Source organism: Neomonachus schauinslandi, chromosome 2 (genome assembly GCF_002201575.2).
Source record: "Neomonachus schauinslandi chromosome 2, ASM220157v2, whole genome shotgun sequence".
NCBI classification, from domain to species: domain Eukaryota; kingdom Metazoa; phylum Chordata; class Mammalia; order Carnivora; family Phocidae; genus Neomonachus; species Neomonachus schauinslandi.
In genome coordinates, this window is record NC_058404.1 from 43,652,057 (window position 1) to 43,675,174 (window position 23,118).

The 23,118-nt window shown below is 59.8% G+C and overlaps 2 protein-coding genes across 2 annotated transcripts; both read right to left on the minus strand.

Moving 5' to 3' along the window:
* Positions 1–944: 944 nt before the first annotated feature.
* On the minus strand, positions 945–16,404 carry HR (HR lysine demethylase and nuclear receptor corepressor). The gene is made up of 19 exons (XM_021699013.2): positions 16,257–16,404; positions 14,328–14,978; positions 12,783–13,563; positions 11,199–11,349; positions 10,932–11,119; positions 9,332–9,496; positions 8,478–8,567; positions 8,203–8,318; positions 7,322–7,403; positions 6,763–6,926; positions 6,408–6,644; positions 6,026–6,191; positions 5,763–5,832; positions 5,473–5,603; positions 5,230–5,349; positions 5,011–5,126; positions 2,959–3,123; positions 2,406–2,534; positions 945–2,251 (listed from the first exon to the last, which is right to left on the minus strand). Exons 2-19 carry the CDS (start codon positions 14,937–14,939, stop codon positions 2,189–2,191), a joined length of 3,546 nt encoding a protein of 1,181 aa, XP_021554688.1. The 5' UTR covers positions 14,940–14,978; positions 16,257–16,404; the 3' UTR covers positions 945–2,188.
* Positions 16,405–16,427: 23 nt separating this feature from the next.
* On the minus strand, positions 16,428–19,201 carry HRURF (HR upstream open reading frame). The gene is made up of 2 exons (XM_044912839.1): positions 19,131–19,201; positions 16,428–16,894 (listed from the first exon to the last, which is right to left on the minus strand). The coding sequence occupies exon 2, from the start codon at positions 16,533–16,535 to the stop codon at positions 16,431–16,433; it is 105 nt and encodes a 34-aa protein (XP_044768774.1). The 5' UTR covers positions 16,536–16,894; positions 19,131–19,201; the 3' UTR covers positions 16,428–16,430.
* Positions 19,202–23,118: the final 3,917 nt, after the last annotated feature.

Sequence of the window (23,118 nt, forward strand, 5' to 3'; positions counted from 1 at the left end):
CAGTCCCCACCTGGACTGGCTTCCTGCCCAGGGCCAGTCCTGGAACATTTGGTCCACCTGCTGTTTACAAGAGTCAGACCCAGTATGCCCTTGAGGGTGCTGTGGCCTGTCATGAGATGGGAGGCAGGGCAGAGAGGCCTGTGGAGAAGAGAGAGGCCCGGTGACTGGGCCACCTCTGTCTTCCCACAGGAAGGACCCTGTGTTTGGGGTTCTAGGGTGACATTAGGACACAGCTATATAAGGGGAAATGTACGTAGGGAAGAGTCACTCGGTGCCGCTCGGAACATGATCAGCTATAAAGTGTCCTTGTTGGAAGGAGGACAGAGAGGACAGCAAGCCCATCTGCAAAGTCCATTAAGGGCTGAGACTAATGTAAAGGAGGCTCTAGTCAGGAAGCTTGGTTCAAACCCCAGTTCTGCCTCTAAACCTGCTGTGACCTTGGGTGACCCACTTAACCCCAGCCTGCCTCTCTCCTCTTCTGTAAAATATAAAAAAATGTAAAAATGTCTACCTCAAAATCATGAAAAGGGGTTAAATAAGATGGGTTAAAGGAAAACAGTTGCAGAATAAAGTGTAGGAGCTCCTTGATTTTCTTTTTTCTCTATCCCATGAGAATATGAAAATAACCTAGCTCTGCAAACAATGAAGAAACCGGATTTTTTTTTCTTTCAAATGAGGAATGGTTATATGAATCACAGCAAAGCCACAGAACGGAACACAAACAGCCATTGAAAATGGAAGTTAGGTAGCAACACAGAAAATGACCACAATACAGTGTTAAAAGGAGGAAACCGAGTACAAAACACACCAACTCAGTCATGTATAAAACAGCTCCTTGGAGAAAATACGAGGAAATACGCCAAAATGCTAATAGTGGTTGGGTTGGGGGTGAGTGGAGGTGAGCTTACGGGTGACTTTTTCCTATTTTCTGAAAGTATATTAGATTTATAATAAAAAATTTTTATTTCATAAAAAAAAACATTCCCCAAACCATTGCAGGAACAGTTAGGTATCCCAAGAGTCAGAGCATGCTGGCGCTACGATGTACAAGGGCAGGCGGGCAGGCAGAGCCACACAGAGGGCCCTGGGGGTGGGGAGCAGCGAGCCAGTCCCTGGGCAGTGGGCCTGGGGCCGGCCGCGGGCACCGAGGGCAGATGGCTAGGCAAGAGCTCTTCTGGGCCGCACTCCCAGAGCTCCAGGTCAGGTCAGACAGGAGAGCTGGGGTAGCCTGCAGTTCCGGGCAGCCTGGGGCTCCCAGATCTCTGTAGCCCCAGTGTGCACAGGAAGGCTGCTGTGCCGCTGAACCCTGGGGCTCTGCCTTGTCCGCTGTCTGCTGTTGGGAGCATCCTCAGGGCCCAGCCCCTGGAAGATTCCATCTGCTCCTCAGTGGGAAGGAAGGACCCAGGCCCCAGGAAGAGGAGCAGGCCCGGGTGTTTGAGGTCCCTGTCGTGGCGCCCCCCAACCCCACTCCACTTCCTTGTCTCCCCTCCCTCCCCAGTCCCTGTGGCCCTGCCACTCCAGCAGCATTCACAAAACAACAGCCTTTAATGGAAACCACGAAGGAGGGAGGTGAGAAGGGGGAGCAGGGACAGGGCATCACCCATATCATTCCCTCCAGCCAAGCCTGGGCAGTCTCCTGATGTTGCCCCCCCCACCCCCACGCTTCACTGTTGTCTGGCAAAAGGGCAGGATTTCGGCGGCCCCTTGTCCAGCATGCCTGCAGCGCGAAGGGCCACCCTGGAGCCCAGTGAAGATGTGGGTGGCGTAAGCAGAGCTCGGGCAACAGGTGGGACAGTAGGGGATGAGGCAGCAGAAGAAGGTGTTGCTTAAGCCAGAACGATTCCCGAGGTCCCCCAAGGAAGGGCTGTTTGTCTCTTGGGTTCAGGGGGCAGGGGTCGGAGGGAGTCATTCACCCCCACTGTGGGCCTGGTACCGTGGAGAGGGATGCAGGGACGGAGCAGGTGCCAGCCTGTGAAGGGCGGTTGTGAGCTTCGATGGCAATGTGGTTGTTGGCTTTAGGGCCCAGGTTGGGGTGGGGAACAGGGTGCCCTGCCTGTGCCCAGAGTGGAGCTTGAGGGATTGATCAAAAGTTCCCAAGTCCCCCAGCGTCATTCTCTGCTGAAGCTGTGCCGGGACTGAGCACCTGATCTACCTGCCCCCCAACCTACCCCAGACACTCAGGATCCCCCTATTTAGCCTCCTGTAATGTTCCCACAGACACCTTCACTGCTTGGAACACAGCCCAGTCCATCTAGAAGAAAGAGAAAGGACAAGGTGTTTACAATCACATTCCGGGGCTCTTCCCACCCAGAATGCCCCTCCTGGGCCCAGGCTGCCCGCTTGCTCAGCACAGAGTGGATTTGCTGTGCCATCCCAGCCACCCTCCTGGCCAGCGTCACACTCACCTGGGCATAAAGCAGGCGGCGGTCAGGGGACAGGCTGGGTCCCTGGTGGCAGAGCTGAGCAGAGAGGGCAGAGGTCTCCGGGGACAGGAAGTGCTGAGTGACACTCACAGTGCTTACTAGGCCCTGTACCTGTGCCAGAGGGTAGGTGGGCAGAGGGTCAGTGGAGACTCGGGCTCACGCATCCTTCCCCTGCCCCTCTTGTCCCCGAGGTCTACATCCCATAACCACCCCCACCCAGCTCTCAGAGAGCCGAGGCCCTGGATCCAGCACCAGGCACTTCAAAGGGCGTGGCCAAAACTAGGCCCACGGGAGGCCAGAGAGGGCACAGGCAGGGTGAGCATCCAAGGACACGAAGCCCAGCAGGGCTAGGTGACTTCCGGACCACTCAGCCTCTCCTCCCCTTACAGTGGGGTGGGACTTGCTGCCCTGCCCAGCGCTCAGGGCACTGGGAGGGGCGAGGCCAGGGACGTCTGCTGGAGCACTGTGGTGTCTGCTCTGGCCGCTTCGCATGGTCTGAGCGCTCTGCAGAGCCCTTGGCCTGCTGGGGAAGCACCTGGTGGGGAGCCCCGGCAGGCACCAGCACGGCCTCTCCAGGGGCCTGCAGCAGGGTCCAGCAGTTCACGCCCCACTCCTCCCGCAGGCGCCGCCGCAGCCCTGCATCCAGGTAGCAGTAGCCCGGGGTGCCAGGCTCCAGGTTGCCTGCTCCGGCCGGGCACACCTCAAGGAAGAGAAGGGGGAATGAGCAAGGGGGGGAAACGAGGAAAGGGCTGCAGGATGGGGCACAGTCTTCCCAAAGGCCAGAGGCGCAAAGGCCAAGAGCTGAAGTGGTCAAATCTTGAGGGCAGGTGGGGGCGGCCATAGGGGCGGGAGAAAGGGCTAGGTGGTGAGGTGCTGCTCAGGTCGGAGATTTGGCTGGAAAGATGTAGAGGACAGAATTAGGGTCTCCAAGGCTGGGGGTCTAAAGCCCCACTTTTCTTGGGGCTAGATGCCTTAAATAGCCTCTGTGTCCCTGGCCCTGGACCCCTTTCTCCAAAAACCCAGAAAGATATTCTGCATGATCCCAACTCATAAACTGTCTATACCAGGAGCTCTTAACCTGGAGTCCTGTGAATGTCCTGCATTGTGTGCTAAATTGTAGGCCACTAGATAGCTCTATGTCCCTGGGGAGACCATCTAAAGCATTAATCAGATTAATCTAAGAACCCAGATCCGGCAAAAGCCACACAGAAGCTCTGATGCACCGTGGATGTACACACTTGCCTGCCAGGCTGAGGTCTCCAAAGCAAGCATGGCTATGGGGGAGGGGGGACCTTCATCAGCCCAACCAGAGTGGGGAGCTCCTTGGGCAGACAGGGATTCATGGGAGCCAGAGAAGGAGATGCCCAGGGAATACCTGCAGAGGTGAGTGCTAGCGTCATGCTCCACCTGGCCGCCAGCCAAATCCACCCCTTCAGTAGGACCTTAGCAATTGTCCCTGGGCTTAGGACTCAGGGTTCCAAGACTGGGCCATGGGGAAAGGGGAGGCTGGTGAGCCAGCCTGGACCCTAGGGTGGCCCCAGGCAGGTGCCAAGGCTCTTTTGCCCTCAGAATCCATCCTGGAGCTAGATCAGTGTTTCCCAGGCCACCCAGTGAGAATATGCCCCTCCAACCTTCTCCGTGAATCATCAGGTTTGGCCATATGAGACTGCCTAGAGCCACCACACCCAGACTAGATGAGGCCATCTGTGTATGAAGGTGTGCTTCTGTCTGCTTCCTTCGGCGTGTTCCAGCATCTGTGTGTACATTTACAGATCTCTGTGTGTTTGTCAATGTGTCTGTAGATATGCATGCCTGTGGGCAGGATGGTGGTGGTGGACAGCCAATACCTACATGTCTGTCTGTGTGTGTGTTGGTGTGTGTCTTTAGCAGGGGTGACACTTGGAGGATGGCTTTTTCAATCAGGGTTCAGCCGGACTTTAGAACTCCTGGGCCTGCCCTAACCTTAACACTGGCCTTCCACCTCCCCGGCCCCCTGGAGCTTCCTGCCTCCTGCTTATCCCCTCATCTTCTCCTTCCCTGCCCCGTGTCTTGGTCCATTCTTTCCCACCTACCATGCTGCCTCCCTCAGCCCTCACTTGCTAGCACCCCAAAGAGCACCTCCTCATTAGATGTAGATCACGGGGAGGGGTAGCTGCAGGAGGGCATCTCAGATGGGCTTCCTTCGCCCTCTGCCACCTGGAGCCCTTGCAGGGGAGTCTGTCTGCCCCCAGGAGAAAGAGGGCTATGACCTGGTCTCAGGTTTCAGCTCTACCACTCAGCCTCAGTTTACTCATCTGCAAAATGGGAAAGCAGCAGTGCCTGCCACACAGGTGGTTGTGACAATTAACCGAGATCATGTACCCAAAGCCCTTACACAATGCTTTCTGTGTTCCCCACCAGGCAACTCATAAGGTCCCAATCTGCCTTCTCTGAGTGAGTCAAGGTCGTCCAGCTCACCTGGGGCGTGGGGAGAGTGAGCACATGGGGCACACACAACAGGGAGAGCTTCGGGGGGCTGGGAGCCCCTACTTCTAGGGAGCACGAGGGCAGCGCAGGGGAAGGGGAGGGCTCCCAGCTCCTTCCTCACCATCTGGAGAAAGCGGCGGATGCGCTGAGCGTCCTGTGCCCGGAACACGTGCCAGACAGTGCTGACCTGGCTGCCTGGAGACCAGAGCCCCTCCCCGTCCAGGCCTGAGAGGAAGTCTGTGGAAGAAAAGCAGCTCAGGGGGGGCCCGGGGGTTGCGGGGAGAAACAGCATGTCGAAATCTACGGACTGTCCGACCCCTGACTCTGGCCCAGGACCCACCTTTCTGTGCCCGGTGCCAGGTAGGCGGTGGGGTCTCAGAGCGTACCAGGACGCTGACCAGGTCGGTCACCTCCACACAGAGGTTCTTGGTCCCCAGGTGCCCACGGTGTGGGCTCACACCTGCACGGAAGCAGAGAAGAGACCAGCAGGTCACGGGCCCCAGGACTTCGGCACAGACACACCTGTGCCCAGAGGTAATAGGCATGGGATCAGGGGCTGGGCAGGAGTGGAGTGGGCACTCACCATAGGCGGCCCACAGCTGGGGCTCCAGTGGACGCAGGGCGGGGCCAGGTGGGAGGTAGGAAGCCAAGTTGAGTTTCCCATGGCGGGCACAGTACTCAGGGAGGGGCAGGCTGGCAGCCAGGTTCTCCATCCTGGAGGGGGCGGGGTCATGCCCAGCAGACTCAACCCAGGCACCCGAGATCCCCTCAAAGCCCACCACTACTGGGGTCACTCCCAGAGGCAAGAGGGTCACGGGGTGGGGGGCCAGGGGCTGGTCAGAGTCTAGGCAGGTACTATGCTACTATACACACCTGCTGGTGTCCTCGTCCCCCAGAGCTCTGTGCAGCAGGAGGACGGAGCCCTCGTCTGACTTTGGGCGAACTAGGGGAGGAGACATGCCATTGGCCCGGGGGAAGAACCTCCTTGCCCAGAGGACCCGGGCCCTGTGGCAGCAAGAGGGTCTAGCTTCTGCCCTGGGCTCTGCTTCCAGCTCCCCCGCTAGGGTCACCATGGGACTTTGCTGCCACTTGGCTCAGCCTCCCAGCTCCCCCTGCCCCACATCAGGGACACTTACTTTCAGGCCGGGAGAATCCCTCCCAGAACGTTGCACTGTGGAGGCTTGTGGGCTGGGGAGGCCCAAGGGGGGTCAGTGCCTGCACCTGGCCTCCAAGTGCCCCAAGAGCTTCGGTCCCCCACAGGTTGCCTCGCAATGTCCTCTGAATCCCTGACACCAACACGGGCTGTAGTGAGGAAAGGCAGAGGGATGCAGCGAGAACGACCAGATGGGCAGCCCCCTTGGCCAGGCCGGGGCATGTTGTAGGGGACACGAGACCCACGTGGGGACCAACCCTGCTGCCCACTCCAGGTGACGGGCCAGGTCTGCCTAGGCCTCGGATGAAGGCTCTGAGGGTAAGCGAGGCCGGGAGACCTGGGAGTCAAGAGGCAAGGAGCCTCACCTGGCCCTGCCTCCAGTGCTCCTGGAAGACATGGAAGCCTCTCTGAGGCCTGGGCTCCTGCAGCCACAGCAGAGCTCCGGGAGGAGGCAGCCGGGGCCGCACTGGCGAGAGGGGCAGGCCCAGGCCTTTGCGCAGTCCTGGCCCGGCCCGCAGCCCCGGCCCCAGGGCTTTCTCCTGGATCTTCCTTTCCACCACCTGCGCGATGATGCTGTCCAGGATGTTGGTGATGCGGTCGTCCTGTGTGGATGGAAGCCCAGAGGGGCAGGAGGACTCAGGACCTGCCTTACCCCACAGGGAGGGCCAGCCCAGCCTGTGTCCCCAGGGCCCCCAGGCCTCCCTCTGTGCCCTTGCTCACGCTGGGCAGGGCAGGAGTGACCGGGGCAAAGGCCATGTGTATCCGCTCGTGCCCCAAGCAGAGTTTGACAGCAGTGGAGGCCAGCAGTTCACAGAGAGAGGGACAAGGTAGGGGCCTTCGGCCGGCACGGTCCTCTGCCGGGGTCTCAGTGGAGTCCGGGGTCTCTGGCAGGGAGGAAAATGGTGAGGGGCTTCCCCTTTCTCTCGAGGCTCCACTGCCCACAGGCTCTGCCCTCGTGTCCTGGCCAAGTCTCTCTCCTCACTGGCCCTGCCCGGCTCAGCTCTGCTCTGGAGGCGCTCACCTCCCACTGCCTGCCGGCAGCTTCCCAGACCTCTCTGGAGAAGGAGGAGGGGCTCACGATGGGGGTCTGACTGGAGAGGGGTGAGGGGACTTGTCCTAGATTTTATTTAGATTTATTTCCTCGGGAATGACTTGAGAAGAGTGATGGAGACTATGGGGGCACAGGATGGCTAAAGCCATTCCAGTCTGTCCTGGGGACGCCAACCCCGCGGCCCAACCTCCCTGCACAGTCTGAGCAAGGGCCAGGGGAGCTACTCACCCTCTTTGATGTGCTTGGTCCTGTTGGTGTCCCCATTGCAAGAAGACTGTGGAACTGGGGGAGTTTTCTCTGTCGACTCCTTCTGTTAAACCCATCCACCACCCCCCAACCCAACCAGAGATTTAAAAGCGGCAAACATAGCTCAATCCAATTCAACCCACAAGTATTAACAACAGACTAGAAAATTGGGTTTAGAGGGAGCAGAATGTTATGTGATATAACATTAGGTTGGAAAAAGTTGCTCATGGAATTCCATACACAGTATTGATCTAAAATGACAAAAATAGGCTGAACAAATATATAGACAAGTGACTGGAAAAAAATATGTCAAAGTGATAACGGTGGCATGATAGCCTATTGTTGTATTCTTCCTTATACTTGTTTGTATTTTCCATAATGGGTATGTACCAGTGTCTGGCACAAAAAATGCATTCAATAAACTATTTCTTGAATGAATCATTTTTGTAATAAAAGCATGAACTTTATAAAAACTTTGTAAAATGCATACTGAGTGCCTGCCATATGTTAAAAGCAGGACATAGGGAGAAGGTGGGCCCATACTCCGCCCGCAGGAGCCCGTGCCTGGGGAGTGGAGAGACAGGGCCTGCCAGCGAGCAGCTCCGGCATGATGGGGCAAGTGCTAAGCTGCAACACACACGGAGTGGCAGGAGCTCTGAGCAAACAGAAAGGGAGGTGGGGCCGATGCTAGAGCTCGATCCATGGATCCTGATCCCCAGAGGAGTGTGAGAAATAGCTTGATTTTAGCCAGCGTCCATGTCCTTCATCCCCAACAAAAGACAAGGGCCAAACCCGCCCAGTAATTTCCAGACACACTGCCCAATCTTGGGGCCCTCACCGGCTAGTGCTGCCCAGCTTCTTACCTGCTGGCCCCCATCCCCAGAGGCCCACACTCGGGCATCAGCTTGGCAGGGGCAGTGCCCCCGGATGTCAAACTTGACCCAAACCTCGTGCATGGCGGTGCTCAATTCTGCCAAGGCTGTGAGTGGGGAGGGAAGATGGAGTTTGGTAGTGAGTGTGGACAGAAGGCCATCCCTGTGCTGCTTGGCCTCATCAAGCAGGAGGGCATGGGATTGGGCTGAGCCACATCCATATAGGACCCGCCCTCTGTACACCCCACCCCTCCAAGATGGCTCACCCTGGCTAGAAACGAATTGGGTGAGCATCAGGGAACTGGCAGTATGCCCGGCCTCTTGGGGACACTCCTCCGCGGACTCCTCCTGAGGGCCTGTGGGGTAGGAAGAAAGAAGCTGCAGGTCAGGAAACCAAGGTAACCACAGCTTAAGGTCAGAGAAGAAGGACAAGGGCATGATATCTAAATCAAGGGACTCGACAATCCATAAAACATGGGCTTCTGGGACACTTGGGTTTAAGAATAACATAGGATCCTTTGCTTGCAGAACGCAGAGCCTTTAAAATGCTGACATACATTGCCAGACTCCAAGATGATCTTGTAGAATACAGTGTTCTCAAACATTTCTGACCCTGGAACTCTTTTTGGCTACCTCTACTGGAACCCTGGGAAATTTTAAGCCCTCAGGTGACTGAGAAGGGAGAAGCTGAGAACCATGAAAAGAGTAAGACTTGGGATCACAAGGTCTGAGTCTAAATCCTGGACCCAACACTTACTAGCTGTGTGACCTTGAACAAATCACTTAACCTCTCTGAGTTTTTCTTAACTGGAAAATGGAGGCAATATACCCACCTCACAGTGTTGTAAGGTTTAAAAAGGTGCAAGCTGACAAAGTGGGAGGCATAGAGTAGGCACTCGACTTCTTTTAAGGGTGGGCAAGGACACAGGCGTGGCCCTCTGATCTGGGGAGAGGGAAAAGTCTGCTCTAAGGGGCATTGAGCCGTGGTGGCTGAGGCTGGAGCTGGGGGCGGAGGGTTTCTTGGGGAAAGGCAGCCCAGAAATGGCCACAAACCTTAGAGCCGCCCTTTCGAGGCCCCCGTCCCTACCCTCCCGCCCTCAGCCCCCAGCTCCTTTCCTACCTGCTTTGTCCCTGGCCCTCCTAGCACCCGCCATGCGACCACAGGCCACACACAGCCGGTGGCTACAGTGGGGGCATTTCCAGTGGGTGTTGAAGAGTCCACGGTGGCAGCGGCTGCAGCAGCGTGGAACGCCTTGGTTGTCCTCTGTCCTGGCGGGTCCCTGGCCTGTTGACCACGGGAGAGAACAGGGTCAGAGGAGGCTCAAGCCACAGGTCCCTTCTGAGGACCTCCAGGCAGGGATGGAGCAGAGCAGGAGCGGTTTCTGCTGTGGGGCCACCCTGGAAGGGAGACAGGCCCCTGACAAACAGGCTCTGTAAAGAACCTCCCCATAGCACTGTCTTCAGAATACCCTCCCTGGGACAGTGCAGGCCTCACCTCCCCAGTTCCTGCCCCAGGGATTTCCCCATCGGCCCTGAATTACCAATCCACACCATTTCCAACACAGTCCTCCACCCACCTCCCTCCATCCCGAGGTGCTGTCCCTTCAGGGGACTCTGTATACCAGAAGAGGGAACCTTAGGAGGCCACTCCTTCCCTCACGCACAGTTTCTGACTAAGCCCTCCTCGGTCAGTGGGAGGACGCCAGTGAGCATGCATTCATTTACTCATGCTACAAACACCTTGCCCTGTGTGGGGCTGAGTGCTGGGGACGCAGAGCTGGTCAGGGCTCAGAGCTGCCCTCCCAGTGCTCACATTCCAAGAGGGGAGATGGGCCCATAAACACGGCAGTGATCATGACACCACAGGGTGGGTGCTGGAGTAGGAGAATGGGATAGAAGGACAAGGGTGGGGAGAGTGGGGGCAGCAATACAAATGGGCCCCAAGTGATGAGTAAGTGTTCATTCATCGGGGAGAAAGGGAGGAGAAGGGCATCCCAGACAGAAGGAGCAGAGAGTGCCAAGGCCCAAGGGGATGGACAAGCTGGGGTGAGCTGGGGAGGACGGGCCACCGGGTGGTGTGGAGTGCTGGGAATCCAGACTGAGGGAGTGGCAGGCTAGACGGGCTGAGGAGAGGGGGAGGGGGCTGGACTCTCTGGGACAAGAGGGAGCCACCAATGGGCCCCTACCCAGGTTGTAACCCTACTGCAGGGGTGTGCACACATTTTCAAATGCACACTCGGGGTGGTGGGAGGGCATAGGAGGGAGAGCCTGAAGCCAGAGGGACCCGCTGAATGCCTGGCACCCCAGCAATCTTTTTGCATCGGCCCAGACCCTACTAGCCTCCTAGGGCCATGAGCCTTGAACCGCAGGGAGGGCCCCCACCTTCCAATGCCCTTAAAGACACTTGGCACCTTGTCTTGTTTCCCCAGCAAACCCAGAAACTCTTAGGCAGCTGGACTGGACCAGGTTTCACATCCCCCCGACATCCCTCACCCCGGCAAGACTTCAGAACTCATGTCGACTAGGAGCCTAAGCTAGGAACAAGGGCAAAGCAGGCAGGAGCTCTCCTGAGTTAGTATCAGGATGGACAGTGCTAATGGGAGGGACGGCCCCGGGAGGGAGGGGCCCACACCCTGCAGGCCCCATGCTCCGTGTCAAAGCACAGTGACCACAGGATCCAGCCTTCCCCGGCTCCTGCCGGCGCCGTGGGTCCTGCTCACCTTCCCGCTGCGCCCAGGCCAGGGCTTCGCGCTCCCTCCGCAGCAGGCGGCATAGTCGGTCCCCCAAACCACTTAGCAGATGCTTGGCAAGGCCCTTGCTGAGCCGGGCCTCGGGGCCAGACCCTCCTCCCTCCTCCAAGCTGGCTGCTGAGTCTTCCTCCTGTGGCTGCTCCCCTCCCGGAGGCAATCTGGAGACAGGGCACAGGAAGGTAAGGAGGGAGCCCCGACTGGGAGGGTGCCGGGGGCACCCAGGGGCAACGGGCTCACCTCGGCACTTGCTGGGAGTGGCGGGCCAGCCCTCCCGCCTCTCCAGCTGCATGGGTACAGCTTTGGCATGGAGCCATGCCTGCCAGGGGAGCCGAACAAGATGTATCCTGAAGCCCTGGGTCCTGGAGGCTGGCCCTGCCATCTTGGGGTCCTGAGGAGACAATGAAGCTGGTCAGGAGTCCGGGCTTCCTGCGCTTACGTGAACCCCAGGCCCTACCTTTAGCCCCCAGCCCACCCACAGGCAGAGCCTGCTAGTCCCTAGGCCCTGGTCTACGAAGCCTGATTTGGAGCTAGTGAAAGTGACCCAGACAGCCAGATACTTCACAAAATGGGCTGGGCGGAGAGCCGGAGAGTGCCCTGACAAGGCCTGATGGCCGAGAGGAGAGGTCTGCTGTGCATGGCTGGAGCAGCTGGGACGATCATCCTGCCCCACGTGCAAGATCCAGTCAGTGTAGACGTCATTTTATCTTTTTTTTTTTTTTTTTAAGTAAGCTCTATGCCCCAACATGGGGCTTGAACTCACAACCCTGAGATCAAGAGTTGCATGCTCCACTGACTGAGGCAGCCAGGCGCCCCTCAGTCAGTGCAGACTTTGGATAGCTCCACAGTGGGCTTGGTGATCCCGCTGGCCTCCTGTCTGCGTGAGGAGACAATCTGGCATGGGATGGAGGGTGCCGGAAGGTGAGAAGGCCGGAGAGTTTCAACACAGGCCACCGGTGCAGTAACCCAAGAAGGGAGAGGGGCCAACAGCTTCCCAGCCCCGGCAGAGGCCTGCGAGAGCACAGACAGACTGACGCCACGTGCGGGGGTGCCTGGGTGAGGCCACTGAGAGCTTCAATCCAGGCCCAGTGGTCCAGGAGGCTAAAGAAACTGAAGTGACACTGAAGAGCTGAGACTGGGGCCGGCAGTGCTGGAATCACAGCGTGACAGAGGGTCCAGGATGCACCCAAAGTCCTACTACTGGCCAAGTCCAAACTGAGTTTCCATGACCCGGCTGGCCAAGGGAGGAGTTGTTCGTTCCTGGGGCAGGACCAGGAGTCCTTCAGGAGCGGCGGTCGCCCAGACGGGGCTATGTGGCACGATCACAAAGATGAATGTTTACTGAGTGTTTACTCAATACAGTGCCACGTATTCTTCAAAGCCCTTTCTGTGAATTATGCCATTTCATCTTGCGGCAGTCTTTACGAGGTGGATGCCGTCTTTATCCCCATTTTATAGATGAAGAAATTGAGGCCCAGAGAGGTGAAGTAACTAGCCCAAGGTCACAAAGCCCCAGGCAGCAATGTCCGGACCCAGGCACTCCGACTCCAGAGCCCATGCTCTGAACCGTGTTGTGACATTGCCGCCGACACATCACGGCTTGGGACAAGGGCTGACCTTGTCAGGGGAGGCAGATGGAAGTAAGAAGCCGCTTGCTGGCAGGCTCTGGCCTATAGATGCTAAGGAACTCCCAGAGAACCATCACACCCGGTGGGAAACCAGACCACTTGTGTGATCCCCTCCTAAAGGGCCTAACGACCCCACCTCCCCGCAGAGCCCCAGTCCTGGCTGCCCCCTCCCAGGTAGGGCCCCCTGCACCCTTACCTCTGTGGTCATCATGCTGCATGGCCTCCGCCTTGTTCCCAAATGATGAGTCCAGCATCTCCTGCCGGCCTCTGGCCCCCTGCCCCGCACTGCCTGGGAAAGGGTCGGGCGGGCGCTTGGCAGCTGGGCTTCCACCCGCTCCCTGGACCTCAGGGCTGCTTGCCCTCTTGAGGACCTGCAGCTGGGCAGAAGGGCTCTCCTCGTCCCCAGGGCAGCCACCGGGACACCCAAACTGCTCAGAGTGTCGTGTGAGCCATGTCTTCTTTAGCTTGGTGTGATGGCTGGGTGGGCAGGCCCTGGGACCAGAGGCCTTGTTCACTTCCTCGTTGGATTCACTGGGCCCGATGGTGCCCCCCTCCTGGCACTTCCCACAGGGGCCAAGACCTCCATCTCTAGCAGGTGGGTGAGATGAGCAACAGCCTCCCTGGGTGGTAGGAGGCCCAGGAGAGGGGCACCTTGATGTAGCTGATGGCCCCAGATGGTACCCAAGGCTCCCACCCCCCGGTACAGCCCAGACGTTGCCAAGAGTATGAACCAGGCCCGGGGGGCATGGGGACCAGGGGGTCCGGGGAGCAGAGTCCGGATGCCCCAGGAGGAATGGGCAAAGGTTCTGATGCCTGCCGACTCCTGCCTCTCCATCTCTCTGGTGGAATGAAGGTCGCTCCACTTCCCCAGTTCTCTGGAGATGCCCACCAGAGGCTAAGCCTAACAACCCAGGTTCTGCAGTTGCCAATGGTTCCTTTGCCAGCCTGAGGATGCTTGGATCCTTGTGGTAAAAGCCCTAAAGAGAGGAGAAGGGGTAGAGCTCATGCTGACTTTGATCCCCAGTGCTTCAAAGGACGAGCAGAACTGCCGACCAGCAGGTGTGCACCTGTGTGGCCTTAAGGGTCAGGAAAACACTGAAGAACTCAATCCTGGTTTGCAGACCCTGCTCCCTAAGTGCCTCCCCACTGCCCTGCTTACCCCCCTCCCCTGTCCCTCCCTGGGATTTCTCAGACCTCCGCACAAATCCAGCAACTAAAGGGTTAGTGCTTGTCACCACCAAAGGGCCTCTGAGGATCCATTTAGATTGTTTGATGATGAGTATCATACTGGTCTTAAAATAGTTTAAATCTTATTCCTGGGCGTGGGGGTGGGTTGCCGGGGGTGGGGGGGGCAGACAGGTGCCATAGACACAGGCCATGGGGACACCTGCACATCCCACTCCCAGATAGAGGGCCTTATCTGCCCCCTGAGCCCCGACCCCAGGACGAGACCAGTGTTCGGAGGCCGCAGTTCCCAGGGCCTTGTTCTGGGTGGACAATGAGTGAGCCAGTCCCTGAAATGGCCCAAAGGCAGGGAAGGCTCAGTGAGATGGAGCCGCTCAGAGGAGGAATTGCTTGGGGCTGACTCTGTCTGAGCTGACAGGCTCCTCTACTAGGGTGCTGTCTTATGTTTTCGTCAGAACGGAAGAGCGGAGTGCTGTGGCCAGGCAGGGCTGCTTGGGAACACTGAGCTACCTTGCGCAGCCTAAGCCCCAGGTACCCTCTCTGCTCCAACACTCACCTTGCTGCCTAAGCCGAAGGCAGAGAGCTCTTTGGGCTGCCCCCCTGAGTACACCCAGGGGTGTGGGGCCAGGGGCCAGTCACATGGGCGCTCTGGGGGCAGGCTGGACACTAGGTAGGGTGGCAAGCAGGTGGGCACCCAGAAGGGAGCTTGCTCGAGGATCTTGGTCTCCAGAAGGAAGGGGCAGTGCAAGGGCCGGAAGGCCACAGGGTCACTCTTGGGATGGCCACCATTATGCTCAGGAATCAGGGGGCCATAGCGAGGCGGGTACGCTGAGCCACAAAGTGCCAGTGGGTGGGTAAGCATTGCCTCCTTCCAGCGCAGCCCCTCCTTGCTACCCAGCCAGTTGGCCTTCCTCTCCCCATTGCGGGGGCCTTCTCCCTCCACCAGTGGGAGCGTGTCCTTGGGGCTCTGGGGAATGCCAGGGGGAAACCAGGAGTCTGGGGTGCTTAGGACACCCCTCCAGAAGGGAGCAGGCTCTCCCAGGCACAGTGCACCCCGGCGCAGACCATCTCGAGGCAGGGTATCCGGCTCCTGTCCCAGGATGCCCTTCTCAGGGGCTGTCTTCTCCCAGGCTGCGGTGTCCTTCAGGAAGCTGGGCGTACTCTCCATCACTCTCCTGCCCTCATGGGGCTCTCCCAGAGGGGGTCCCTGGAGCATAACCAACAAAGCATGAGCTTCTTAGGCACATGCCCCAAGCACCGTACCGCCTGAGGCAGAGCTGGGCACCGCCCTGGCAACACCAAGGCGGCTCAAACCAGTAAGGCAAGTGCCAGCCTACAGCTAGGCTCCACGCTGCCTGCCCACATGCAACTCGAAGGACCTGCGTGGGTGGGATACTCACGCGTGGGGAGGTCAGCCCTTGCCCCAAATGCCCAAGCCCACCTGGGCCAGAGCCCCTCAGCAGAGACCGCCATTTCTAGAATGATATGTCCTTGCATTTGCTGAGCCTGGATCCTGGGCACGAGCCACAGGGCAGGGCAAGGGGCGAGAACCCAAAAGATGAGGTCGGTGGAAGGTACTGCACTAGAGGACAAGAAGGCAGGGTCCTGGCTTTGACTCAGCACCTGCTATGTGACCTTGGGCAAGTCATATCACTCCTCTGGGCCTCAGTGTGCCCTTGTGTAAAATCGGGTTTGGAAACTAGCAGTCTCAGAGGCCTCTTTCCACATTGCAGTCTGTGGGACCGGGGGTGCTGCTTGCCTACCCCCATCCCTCAGCCCCACTCAAGCTTGTAGGGGTGCAGGCAGGGTGGGCTGGAGTCACTGGGGAGAGCCGCCAGGCAGGGCTGCTGGTTGGCATCTCTCCCTACACTTGGGCAGTCCCTGGTGTGTCTCTTCCCAGCTCTCTGGTTTCTTGGCTTCTGAAGCAGAGTCCCAGGACAACTGCTGGGGGCTGAGATCTCCACCGCAGCCCCCAAGGGAAGGAGTGAGCCAGCACAGGAGAGGGGGATTAAGGGGCCTCAGCTGGGATAGGTCAAGCTGCTCCAGTCCAGCAGGCAGTGCCAGGGCCGCCAGCGGCCGCTGGTAACTGCAGCCTGGCAGGGGGAGGGAAGGAGGCGGGGAAAGCGGGCTGGGCCCCAGAGAGAGGCAAAGGAGGGAAAATTGAACGTGCGTGCAAAGGACCAGGGTGACAGGTGGCACCGGAGCCGCAGCGCTCCCCCAGCGCGGCCCCCTCGGCGGGCTGGATGAAGCCCCAGAAGAGAAGGGAGGTAGCCCAGGGAGCCGTGACAGAGGTCGCTCGGGTTTTCTGGGGCCACGGCTCCGTAGTGGCCCAGCCCCGTCGGGCATCCTAACTTGCAGACCTGTGGCGCCGCCCGGAGAAGCACAGGGAACTCACTCGCTGCGGGCGGCCCGGGCTCGGCTCAGAAATGCCCCGCTACGAGTGTCCCCAGAAGGCCCGCCCCTGGCGCCCCCTCTCGGCTCTTACCTGGGCTTCGCGGGCCGGGCGCGGCGCGGGCGGCGGCGGTCGTCTTGGCCGGCGCCGGGCGCCCGCTCCCCATGGGCCGGCTCCGGGGCCTCCCGGCCGGCGAACGAGGACGCGTTCTCCCGCTCTCTGCTCAGCGCGCTCGCGTTCTCTTTCCCCCGGGGCGGCGGGGGCGCTCTAGGGCCGCAGGTTGGAGGGGTCGGATTCCGGGATCTGCAGGATGCGGCACACGGCGCGGATCGGCCGCACCAGCTTCTGGGCCGAGGCCGTGGGTTGCGCCATGGGACGCCGAGACTCCGTGCTGCGCCGCGGGGAGGGCCGGGCCGGGGCTAGGGAGCGGGTGCCCCCGGAAGGAGAGTGGGAGCCGGGCCGGGGGGAACGTGCGCCCCGGGTCGGAGATGGCCGAGTAGGGGTGGGGGGAAAGGCCGAGAGGCCGGGGGAGGGGATCGTGCCTGGAAGTGGGGGCCGATCCCGGGTCCCAGGAGAGAGGCACCGGCGAGGGCGCAGCACGGCGCAGCACGGCGCAGCGCGGCTAATGGAGGGAGAGCGCGGCGGACAGCGCAGCAGGACCTCTCATCGCCATCGCCAGACGCGCAACTGAGAGTGGGGAAGCTGCTCCGCCGGTTTCCTCCTCCAGCACCCTGCGGGAAACAGGAGCCCGTGATTCGGCGGCCCCGCCTGGGCCTGCCCCCTCCCGGGCCCCGGGGGCTTCCGCCAACGCCCCGGCGATGCCACCGGCTGCGCACGGGGAGAATGAGCCCTTTGTTCCCCCCTCCCCCCCCGCGGCACCCGGGCGCCTGCCGAGAGAGGCTCCCCCGGGGCAGCGTGCCAGCTTCCCAGCCGCCCCACCCTCCCGTGGGCCCGGCCCCGGAGCCTGGCAGGCGGGCAGCACCCCCACTATAGGTGCCAAGCCCGGGAACTGGAGCAAAGGGCGGGAGGGGCCGGACCAGGCCACGGTGGGGCGGGGTGCCCCCCGGGGTGCTAGGGCGGGGCGGCTGGGGGGGAGCAGTGCCAGAGCTGGCAGAGGCAGTCGGGTTCTCACGGGTCAGTGATGGGCGCCTGACCCACGCCAGCCGACCCTGTGGCTCCCGGAACACTTGCTCGTGGTCCTTCAGCTCTGGCACATGGCACACCCCTGGCCCATGTCTGCCCTGCCTCATCCTGACCTGGCCAAGCTGCTCTTCACCTTCTTGACTCAAGCCCCCTTCCGGGGCCCAACAGCAGGCACCAGGTCCTGCCTTAGCAGTTCTGGGGAGACCTAGGCTCTAGTCTGTCCCTACTCTAAGGGCCTAGGTTTCAGCAAGTGTCCAGAGAGGAGGTGGGCCCAGATGAGGCCGGACACCTGCTCCAGCCTGGCGTTCTGGGGGTCTGCCCCATCCCAATTCCTAGTGCTTCCAGGCCCAGCACTGGAGAGGAGCCCATGGGAGTGGCTCCTGGGAGGGAGCAGAGAGGAGGAGAGGAAATGGGAAAGCAGGGCACCCTCCACCCGAGGAAGCATCCCGGCTCTTCTGCGGGGGTGGTTCCAGAGCACAGACACAAACAGACAGATTCAAACACACACAGGCAGATTCAGACACACATAGAAACCCACACGCCCAACGGAGCTTCCCTTCCCTGCAGGCCCCCACCTCCCACCCCACAACTCCCTTTCCTCCTTATGGAGGCCATCCTTGGCATGCTTTCACCCAGCCTGGGACAGAGGCAGTACCATCCCACCCACCACCATCCCATCGGAGGGATGAGTTCTCTGATGCCTCCAGCCTGGTCCCAAGTCACCACCCCTCTACCATCCCTGGAGAGGGGAGCCAGGAAGAGCTGGGAGGGAGCCTTCTCCCAAGAGACTGAAAGAGAGGCAGGAATCCTTTTACCAGCTGAGGAGAAGAGGAGGGGGCTCAAGAAAAGGAGGCCCGAAGGGGCGCCGGGCAGGACTTGGGTCATGTTGGCACCGACTCACTCAGCCCCTCTGCCTCCCCCCAGAGGCCGCTTCTGTGGCAGGGCAGGCTGGTAGGGGTTGTTTACATGACTGAGTTATTAACACTGCCTTCCTCCCCCAGCTCCCCTGAGGGGTGGCCTGGACCTCAGTGTGCCAGGGGAAATGATCGTGGAGGGTCTAATGTAGACTGCGATGCCAGAGTCCCAGGCCCCAGATGCCCCCCCCCAACAAGGCTGGCTCCAGGTGCAGATAGGGAGCTGGGGCGTGCCTGTGGTCCCCCGTCTGTGTCCTCTGGCAGCTGAAGCTTGTGCGAGAGTCTGGGGGGAGATTCCTTCAGCTTAAGGCCTAGAAGAGGCTGGCTAGGGCAGGGTGGGAGCCTGGGTTGTCCTGGGCGCTGAGGGCCTGTCACTCTCATCCTCAAGGAGATGGGTACTGTCCCAGGGAAGGAGGACAGACATCTCCCCACACCTCACCCCCAGTTGCCATGTCTGCTTTGTCAGGTTACAGTCTCTGGACAGGAACAGGACTCTCAGGACAGGCTCCTGAAATGCCCAGGGGGCCACGGGGGTTGGGGAAGAAGGCGCTTTCCACCCTCACCGGCTCCCCATCCTGCTCCACAGCCTATGCCACGGGCCCACAGAGCCCTTGTAGCTGGCTGTTCTGTGCCTGAGGACGCAGCAGATCGAAGGAGACGCAAGAGATACAAACACAGAAGGAAAGCCACGCACGGGTGGACACAATGCTGGATTCATGGACAAAGGCAAGCTGACCAGCACCCCCAGAAGCACCTGGGCCCACCCTGGGCTCACACCGACCCCTCACCCGCGCACACACACACACACACACACACACACACACACACACACTGATACCCACATTCATGCTGACAAGCACGGCAGCACTCCCGAGCCGGCTACCCTCACGCTGTCCCCAGAGCCCCTTACCTGGGCAAGCACAGTGCCCCTCGGGTGGAACAGCCCCCTGCCCAGGGGAGGGCAGCAGGCGGGGGCGGGGGAAGGAGCCCCGGAGAGTCAGGCCAAGCTGCCACTAATCCGGGCGGGGAGGGGGGGGGCACCCACGTCAGAGCGGGGACTGCCGGGTGGAGGGCATCTGAGGACATCCCCTCCCACACACGCGGCCGTCTGGGCACCTAGCCCTACTTCCCCAGCCCCTCCATCCTTCAGACAGCTGAGGCTGGCCTCCCCCCACCCCGCCCCCCACCCTTGTGGCAACGCCTGGACGGGGGGGGGGGGGGGGGGGCATGGGGGGCCGTGGGGGAGGGGGAATACCGGGGAGAATTCTCCCAGGACCTGGGGTAAGGGGGAGAGGAAGGAAAGTGTTGGAGATGCTTTTGGAGCCAGGAGGAAGCTCTGGAGCAGATGCCCCCCTCCCCTCGTGCCCACCCACCCACATCCCTGACCTAATTCCTCTTCTCAGTCCGCACCTCCCCTATGCCCCTCCTCCCTTCCCCCACCTCCTCTCCCATGCAGTCTAACCACCCCGGTAGAGAAAGCTACCTCATTCTGCCCCAGGCTTAGGACCTTCTGCCTAGCAACCCAGCTCTGGCCCCAGGATTTCCTGAGCAGCAGGCATCATCCTCCTGCTGGGGTTTCTGCCCCCTACCCAGCTCTCGGGCGTCCTGTCCAGTCCCTGATGTTTATCGGGGACAAGAGGTGAGAGCCTGGGGTGCTCTTGTCGACCCCCTCATGGGCGGGGCAGTGCCAGCCCAGACTCTCCAGTGTTGGAACAAGAGGCTCACTACCTGCAGCCTCAAAGTGGCAGCTATGACTACTGCAGGGGCCAAGAGCATCTGGAGGCCAGAGGCAGGAAGGGGCACCCGGATGGACACGGAAGGGCCACAGGCTGAAAGCGGCTGAAGAGGCAGGGCGAGGGAGGAGCTACCCAAGGTCGAAAAGCAGGTGGGGCGGTGTGGAGGCAGGAAAGGGGAGGCCAGGAATTCAGGCCCCCACACACCCGGCAACTGGGAGGCAACGGAGGACCTCCTCACCCTCTCCTCACCCCCTCACACAGGCCAGGTGGACTGGGAAGCTGAAGAGTCAGCCCGGGGCACAAAGCGAGTGGGGCTAGTACCTGGGCCAAGCTGAGGCCTGTTCTTCCCAGGGGCCTGGCCGAGGCGCTTCATCTCCTACTCAGTGCCCAGCGCGGAGCCCAACACGTCTGTGCTCCAGGCCGGTTGGAACGGAGGCCCAGCCTTGATCTGCCTGGGCATCTTGGTGCATAAAGGAAGGCTGAGGGCCAGGGCAAGCCAGAGCCTAGGGGGTCCTGGGGCCAGGAGCCCCATGCAGAGGAAGGCAGCGCCGGTGGCAGATGTCTCTGTCATTCTCAGAGGGACATGGCAGGCCCCGAGGGAAGCCCAGCCCATAGCCAGTGTTCCCGTCTCAGGATCACGTGTGTGCTTGGCCAGAAATGCCCCAGAACTTGGAATTCTCCTTGCCCCTTCCCCTCTGGCCTCAGAATGTCTTAGAACCTGTATAACTGCAGCAGCCATTTGGGAAATGTGTGTTCTAGAGACCCTGGCGTTTTCGAGGCTCTGTGATGGGCCCCAAGGAGCTACAGTGCACGAAGATGAATGCGCAAGGCCATCTCTGCCCTCGAGGAGCTTAAATAGTCACTCAGGGCATTTGTTCTTGTACCAGCAAACAGTCTCTGGGGCCTCTGACGTGTCAGGCCCCGCACGGGCCACCATGGAGTGACTACTGGAGGCCACACGTTCACCAATGAGTATGAGGGGCTTCTAGTCCCACCCTGGGAAAGTGGGGGGAGCTTCCCAGCGGAGGGGACGCTCGCGCTCACAGGTCAGAGAATAAGTGGGCCTTTCCACTGAGCCACACGTGTATGACCATATTTCACTTTGACTAAACCACCATTTGTTCCAGCCTGGGATACAAAAGTGAGTAGGATGCAAGTCTGTTCTTTATGGAGTCACAATGAATGGGGGAGAAAATCTGATGTGCTCAAGCAAAAACAGAAGTCCGTGTAAGAATAGATACGATGCAGTCCGGATGAGCAATCAACTCCAAGGGGGGCAGGGGGTGTACTCACCCAGGGCTTCCTGGGACAGGTGGTGTCCGAGTGGGAATCACAGGGCACATAGGAGTAGGACAGAGCGTTAGGTAGAAGCAGCAGATCAGGTCAGGGGAACAGCATGGAGCTATGAGACAGTCTGGGCTGACGAAGTGGCGAATACAAAGCAAGTGAGGTCTAGGGGAGGCCAGCTGGGAGGGGAGGGAAGGGCGATAGGCATACCAGCACAGCCCATGGTGTGCCCAGGTCCAGGGAGCAGGCCAGAGATCGGAAGCCTTGGGAGCTTGGGGAGGGGTTGGCGAGTCAGAGAAGGCTTCTTGGAGAAAGCAGGTCTGTAAGGAAGGCTATGGGGGCTGTTCAGAGGGCGGGAGATTCATACAGCCGGAGCAAAGGCCTGGGGGCCGACGTGGATGAACGAGTGAACAAGAGCGCTCAGGAGTCAGAAAAGGCAGCAGCTGTGGGGCAGCCAGGCTAGCGAGGAGGTGGGGGGCAGGGGGAGGTGAAGATCTTGTGCCTGAGAAAAGTGTCACCATTTCTGCCCAGGGGCCCAAGGGACCCTGCAGCCCATTCTAAAGCCCATTCTAGGAATCAGGGCAGGTGAAGTTCCAGCTCCCTCAACACCCCATGGCTTCAGGCCTCCCCCAGTGCCCCCTTCCTCTGAGCTCATGTCTCATTTGCCCATTCATCGCACACTCCTCTGTTGTGCACCCCCAGCTCAGGGGTGTGGTTCCTGCCATTCCACGTCTGCCACAGCAACTTCTGGGCCAGCTTGCCTCGTAAGACAGGGCCCCCATGCACAGGCAGCACGACGGGGACAAGTTGCTTCACCTCTCCAAGTCTCCGTTTTTCCATCTGTGAAATGGGTCTAAGCCCTACCTGCAGGCTCGTCAGGAGGAGTCAAGGAGACCATCTCTGCCCAGCGCAAGGCCAGGTGCACGACCGATATTCGATCCGGGTCCGTCTCCTCCTTGCCTCATCTCGTCCTGCACAGCGGTCAAGCACACCGACTCTGGAGCCACACTGCCCGGTTCAAAGACGAGTTCTGCCATTTATTGGCGTGAGCTGTGTAACCTCGGGCAGATCACCTGTCCTCTCAGTGCCCATCTTCCCATTTGTAAAGGGGTGTTATAATAATAGTACCTGCCTCAGGAGGTTGTTGTGAAGATTCAGTGACTGTATGTTAGGGGCTTAGAGCAGCACCTGCTGGGTAGTCACGTCCTAGGTGCTAGCCATTCCTAGACTGCATCCTGAATATCTCGAAACATACCTGGCACCTGGGAGATACTCAACAGAGATTTTTTGAGTGAATAAATGAAGAGATGAGGCAACACCATGATGCAAGAGAAGGCCTAGATAGGAAGTCACTCAACACCAATAAGTGAGGAGCTAAACCACCCCAGACGATTAAGTGCCTTCCCCAAATAAAACCCAGATAATCCCCACACCAAGAGTTAATCCATACTCCTCAGGTCACTCAGGGTTACCGCCGTATTTCCCCTCTTCCCATCCACCTCTTTGCTTAATCAAAAGTGGGAAGGAAGCGCAGGCACGGGGTGGCTGAGGGGAGCAGCCCTGGGACACTGTGGTGAGACCAGCACCCAGGGGCCGGAGGGAGCAAAGCCAGCAAGGGCTGCCCCAGGGAGTAGAGTAGGGAGAGCCTGGGTCTCAGAACAGGGGACTCCGTGGATGGGGCAGCAGGACCACTGACCACAAACAACAGGAAGGAGCAGCAGAGAGGGCCACTGGAGGCCAGGCCAGAATTCTGCATGTCTCTCCAGCCAGCCAGCCAGCCAGCCAGCCAGCCAGCCAGCCAGCCAGCCAGCGGTCAGGCCCCTCTCAGGCAGGGCTCTGGCCAGCCTCCCAACCCCGCCCTCCTTGACCTGGAAG

Coding starts and splice junctions, on each gene's coding strand:
- HR (XM_021699013.2), bottom strand. CDS start 14,939: ATGGAGAGTACGCCCAGCTTCCTGAAGGACACCGCAGCCTGGGAGAAG. Junction 11,120..11,198: donor CACTCCCAGCAAGTGCCGAG/GTGAGCCCGTTG, acceptor CCCTGTCTCCAG/ATTGCCTCCGGGAGGGGAGC. Junction 8,568..9,331: donor GAGGGCCAGGGACAAAGCAG/GTAGGAAAGGAG, acceptor CCTACCCCACAG/GCCCTCAGGAGGAGTCCGCG.
- HRURF (XM_044912839.1), bottom strand. CDS start 16,535: ATGGCGCAACCCACGGCCTCGGCCCAGAAGCTGGTGCGGCCGATCCGC.